This window comes from Microtus ochrogaster (assembly GCF_000317375.1).
Source record: "Microtus ochrogaster isolate Prairie Vole_2 chromosome 14 unlocalized genomic scaffold, MicOch1.0 chr14_random_1, whole genome shotgun sequence".
Classification (NCBI taxonomy): Eukaryota; Metazoa; Chordata; class Mammalia; order Rodentia; family Cricetidae; genus Microtus; species Microtus ochrogaster.
In genome coordinates, this window is record NW_004949096.1 from 20,228,493 (window position 1) to 20,234,335 (window position 5,843).

The window sequence follows — 5,843 nt, forward strand, 5'->3', positions numbered from 1 at the left end:
TCTCCAGGACCCTGTAGTCCTTTATAGCCCTCATTTTTATTTTTCTTGGTATAAGAGGATGTTGTCTGTAGTGGTGGCGCATGCCTTTAATCCCAGCACTCAGGAGACAGAGACAGGTGGATATCAGTGAGTTTGAGGCCAGCCTGGTCTATTTAGCCAGAGCTACACAGTGAGAAGAGAGAGAGTAAGAGAGAAAAAGAACCAAGTGGTGTTGGTCACGCATTTAATACCAGCACTTGGGAGGCAAAAAAGCAGGTGGATCTCTGAGTTCAAGGCCAACTTGGTCTATAGAGTTATAGGAGCTACTTTAAAAAAAGAGAGAGAGAATGCCCATAGTCATCTGCAGTATTTATATATTAAGAGTTATGATGTCTGTAACTTATTTTAACGTGATCAGCAAATAGAAGTGGTCTATGAGACTCAAAATCAGGTCACCAGGCAGCAAGCACGTTTGCCTGCTAAGCCATCTTGAAGGTCAAAATTTAGATTACTAAGATATCATTTTATCAAATGATTTTTTTGTCTTCAGTTTTGAGAACTGAGCCTAGGGTATTAAACATGCTAGGCAAATGATCTGCGACTGAACTATATCCTCATATCTCCTCTAAAATTATTATTTGAGACAGGATCTCACTATGTAGTAGCACTGGTTGACCTGGAACTCGCTATGTAGACCAGGCTGGTCTCTGCACCACCACACTCAGACCATCTCATACTCTTTCATCTCTAATCTAGGTCCCCTCGCCCCCTCTACACTCTACAACCCTATTTTTAGACTTGGTATTATGTAGCACTGGTCCAAGAATGACCTAGAACTTTTGATCTTCATGCCTCCAACTCCCAGGTACTAGGTGTGGTATGTACCACCATTCTTCCTTTATGTGGTACTGATCAATAACCCAGAGCTTGTTGCATGCTAGGCAAACACACAACCAACAGAGTTATATCCAGGTCTATATCTCTAATAGGTTTTATCAAGTCAACCCTAAAAAAAATTTTTTTTAAATATTTATTTATTTATTTATTATGTATATAATATTCTGTCTGTGTGTGTATGCCTGCAGACCAGAAGAGAGCACCAGACCTCATTACAGATGGTTGTGAGCCACCATGTGGTTGCTGGGAATTGAACTCAGGACCTTTGGAAGAGCAGGCAATGCTCTTAACCTCTGAGCCATCTCTCCAGCCCCCTAAAAAAATTTTTGACCAAAGGTTTATCCAACACAGGCTATCCATGAACTCATGATCCCAGTTCCTCAACCTTCCAAGTGCTGGGATTAAAGGTATACACTACAATGCGTACTCATTTGATAACTTTTTCTGCTTATTTGTTTTTTCACTTATTTTTGTTTTCTGAGACAGGGTTTCTCTGGGTATCAGCCGTAGCTGTCCTGGAACTAGCTCTTGTAAACCAAGCTGGCCTCTAACAGAGATCCACCTGCCTCTGCTTCCAGAGCCCTGGGATTAAAGGCGTGTGCCACCACCATCAGGCTATTTATTTACTTTTTATTTTTTTTTTTTGAGACAAAGTTTCATTATTTATTATTGGCTGGCCTGAAGTGCCTTATGTAGACCATGCAGACCTCCAATTCACAGAGATTCACTTGCCTCTGGAGTTCTGGGGTTAAAGTCAAGTTGTTCATTTAATTATTTATTTAATTTTAATTTGGTTTTTCAAGACAGGGTTTCTCAGTGTTTATGTAGCCTTGGTTGTCCTGGAATTCAATCTGTAGACTAGGCTGGCCTTGAACTCACAGAGATCTGCCTGCCTCTGCCTCCTATTGCTACCACTATCCAGCTTTCATTTAATTATACTTCTAAACATCAAATTGTCATCTCTTTTAAAAGAATTTGAATAACACTGAAGGGACATGATAATTCAACAACTGATAATAGGGAAGACTATATATTATACTCAGATGACTGCTTGGAGACAGTCAAACGTGAAAGAGCACAGGAGCTAAACATGAAGGAGCACAAAGTGCTTTCAGTTTGAGAAAGCCAATGTTCCCCACACACACACACACACACCAGTACACACACAAAGAGCACAGGAGCTAAACATGAAGGAGCACAAAGTGCTTTCAGTTTGAGAAAGCCAATGTTCCCTTCACAATCAGAAGGAAATGCGCAGAGCACCAGCTCCATGGAATTCACTTGAAAATGTTCTAGAATGGGAACACATGCACAATCAATTCTTTTAAACATGGCACGATTTCTTAAAAATTTATCTTTATTTCATGTGCTTTGTGTTTTTTTTTTTTAAATCTGTCTTGTATGTCTGTGTGAGTGTGTCAGATTTTGGAGTTACAAACAGTTGTGAGCTGCCATGTGGGTGCTGGGAACTGAACTGAGGTCCTCTGGTGGAGTAGGAGCACTCTCAACATGAGTTATCTCCCCAGCCCCAGCTTTTCAATGTTACTGGACAAGTATATATTTTCCTAGTGTTACTAGATAATCATCAAAAGGTTAACACTAGTTTTGTACTTAAATATAACTAAAATATATGTCAAATAATATCTTTGGAAATATGACTACACCCATAAAGTTGCTTTCAACACCCAGGTTCCAGTTTAGTTGCTCACCTTTTCGGTAATTGTGGCGGTAGATGTGAAAAGCATAGAGAAGTTCGTAGTAATTGTGAGTCATAAGGTCCACAGCTCTAGCACGTGATTCAATTATTCCTACAACCTATCAAAAGACGAGCAATAAGATCTTGAAGTTAATAACAATTACGGCAATGAAAAGACTTGTTACTCGACAAAAGTGGACAGACTAATCACCTCATTATGCAGATTCACATAGGGGAACGCCACGAGGTCCTGCAATTGGGAGCGCTCGCAAAGAACCACCACTAGTTGTCGCAAGCAGTCCAGCTGACTGCAAGGAGAGAAGATGAGGGCAAATTGTCTTAGCAAGTTAAACAAGCCTGTAAACTGTCTTCTCTAAAAGTGACAAGGAGACTGATTACCTGCTGGAATCAGGAATTTGGGTTAAGGCCTCATATGCTTGGCTATTGTGACCCAAGTCCAAATGATGTTTGAAAATGCATGTTCTTAAAATAGCCTGATCCAAATATCAAAAAAAGAGCATTAGAAATTAAAATACAGTATCGATAACAAATCTTAAGTTAAACAATCAAACTTAGTTAGTTTGTACCTGACTTTTCCAGTCATCACCAGTTTCAGTAATTGCTACCGTAGCCAGCTGGATAATCAGTTCAGGCAATCCAACAATACCCAGTAGACTTAAAACCTACAAAGTTAAGAAATTTGTGTTAAAATTCATGTGACTGGGGGCCCAAGAGGGCTCAGCGGTTCAGAGCATGTTAGCTCTGGCAGTGTACCTAACTAAGTTCAACTCCCAGCACTCACATCAGATAGCATACATCTGTCTATAACTTTAGCTCTGGGGAGAACCCCAGCCTCCTTGGGCACTGGAATTCACACACACAGAAGCATACAGATTAAAAAAATTCACCTGACAGCAGAACTCTAATGGTTCTAAGTTACCCAGAAAAGATAATTAGGTGAGATCACGAGAAATGAGTTGTGCTGACAAAGGAACTGAAGTGTGGCTCCGCGGCAGAGACCTCGCGGAGAGAGACAGTGTGTTAACATGAGGGCCTGTTCAGTTAACTAGCATCACAGGGCAAGGTGCCAAGATGGACAGAATAATTTGGATAATATTTAAGAATTTTCAGCTGGGCTGGAGAGATGGCTCAGAGGTTAAGAGCACTGGTTGCTCTTCCAGGGGTCCTAAGTTCAATTCCAGCAACCACATGGTGGCTCACAACCATCTGTAATGAGATCTGGTGCCCTACTCTGGCATGTGGGCATACATGGAGGCAGAATGTTGTATACATAATAAATAAATCTTAAAAAAAAAAAAGAATTTTCAGCTGTGCAGGGCATTATAGTGTATATCTGTAATCCTGGATTTGGGAAGTGAAGGTAAGAGGAAGAGCGAGAGTGAGTTCAGCCAGTCTGGGCTATAGGAGATGCTACACCAAAACCCAACCAGTCAACTAACCAACCCATCCAACCACAGCTCAGCATAAAATCCATTTGTTTTACCAGAAAATGCTACTACAACAACAATAGGCCCTAGCTATAGATTAATTTTGCTTGCTACTGTTAGGCTGAAATTTAAGAGATAATTCAAACATTCTCTACAGAACTTCTAAGAACCACTACTAATGAACAATAGATCATACAGGGCTTTTGGCCACTTTATTTATTCATTCATTCATTCATTCATTCATTCATTCATTTATTTATTTAATAGACAGGGCTTTATTATATTACCAGAGTTAATGGAACTCCTGAACTCAAGCAATCCTTATGTCTTAGTCTCCCAAATACTGAGACCATAGGCAGGAAACATTTGTTCTTTCCCTATGGACAGGTGTGATGAAGTAATGAAAAGTTCCCAAAGAAATGGAAATGTCTGCGTCCTTACATTTGCACCCAGTAAGCTGAGAGTACAAAAATCACACTGATTACCGAAGCCTCTATGGTGCTCTCACGGCAGACGGAAGAAGACTTTACAGACTTATCAGTAAAGGATAACATGTCCAAGTTTACTCAGTCTTGGTATTCCAATTCCCACATCGAAAATACAGGTTTTACCACTACAGTTTCCAAGATAGTTTAATAACAAGGTAACATTTCATCTATCCCCTTGATCTGCTTTGCTTCTATCAAATATTTAGTAACATCACCACACACACACACACACAATGACAGTTATAGATTAGTTTTGCTTGCTAGACACACACACACACACACACACACACACACACACACACACACACACACCCCTAGTCTCTTTCCCACTCAAAAATCAAGGAAGTGATTTTGAAAGAATAACTACAATTTTACTACAGGTTGATCATAAAAATCTGAAATTCAAAATTTTCTCCCCCCCCCCACTTTTTATTGGTACTTTATGGATTTCACATCCTGCATCCTGATCCCATTCATCTCCCTATCCTTTGATATTCACTCTATGTCCTTTGATCTCCACCCCCAAAATAAAACTTAAAAGACAGGAAAAAAAAGTACCACTGTGGAAGCCGCAGTGTGACACAGTGAGTCGCACAGTAAGTCCTCTAGCCTATATATCTTTATTTGCAGATGTCCACTGCAATGAGTTATTGGTCTGGCTTGAGGCCTCTCAGCTTCTGCTACATTGTCGATATTGGGCCCTCTCCGGGACTCCTCTTGGATAGATCTCGTAGCTTTGGATCTGCAGAACTGGCCCTTTCATGTGCTCCAGCAGCTCACAGTTTGGGTGGATATGGGGTTCTGAGCCTGAATGGGAGCTGGGTTGGTCAGTCGGGCAGCTCTCCTTATCCTCAACACCAGCACTGCCCTGGCTTGCTCACCCAATGCAGTAGGCAGTAAGGGACCGGGACAGTTCTCGTGCTCTCGTGCCCTTAGGCTGACTCACCTGCACGCACACCAGGGCCAGCTCTACTGTGCTGCATAGGCTTGGTGCATGGTCTGCTGTGTTGGGAATATTATTTTAAGGTGTGTTGCCCTTGTTTAATTCTGTGAAGCTATGATACTTTGCCTGTCTAGAACGCCTGATGGAAAAAAAGATAGGCAGGGCTGGCAGGCAGAGAGAATATCTAGAAGGACAGAACTGGAACTGGGAGAAGGGGATTGGAGGAGAAATAGCCAGAGAGGAGAACATCAAGGGTCAGCCACCCAGTGATGGAGGAAGGTCATTGGTTAATTAAATAAAGAAACTGCTTGCCCTGATAGGTTAAAACATAGGTGGGTGGAGTAAACAGAACAGAATGCTGGGAGGAAGAGGAAGTGAGCTCAGAGGCTATG

The 5,843-nt window shown here is 41.3% G+C and overlaps 1 protein-coding gene across 1 annotated transcript in view; it reads right to left on the reverse strand.

Moving 5' to 3' along the window:
- The window catches only part of Nup160 (nucleoporin 160), a 66,948-nt gene that overhangs the window by 23,901 nt on the left and 37,204 nt on the right, over window positions 1–5,843 (reverse strand). The window contains exons 23-26 of the mRNA XM_026787856.1: window positions 3,160–3,255; window positions 2,972–3,066; window positions 2,784–2,880; window positions 2,586–2,691 (exon numbers count right to left, since the gene is read on the reverse strand). Of these exons, the coding sequence (XP_026643657.1) occupies window positions 2,586–2,691; window positions 2,784–2,880; window positions 2,972–3,066; window positions 3,160–3,255 (394 nt within the window). The remainder of the gene's footprint in view (window positions 1–2,585; window positions 2,692–2,783; window positions 2,881–2,971; window positions 3,067–3,159; window positions 3,256–5,843) is intronic.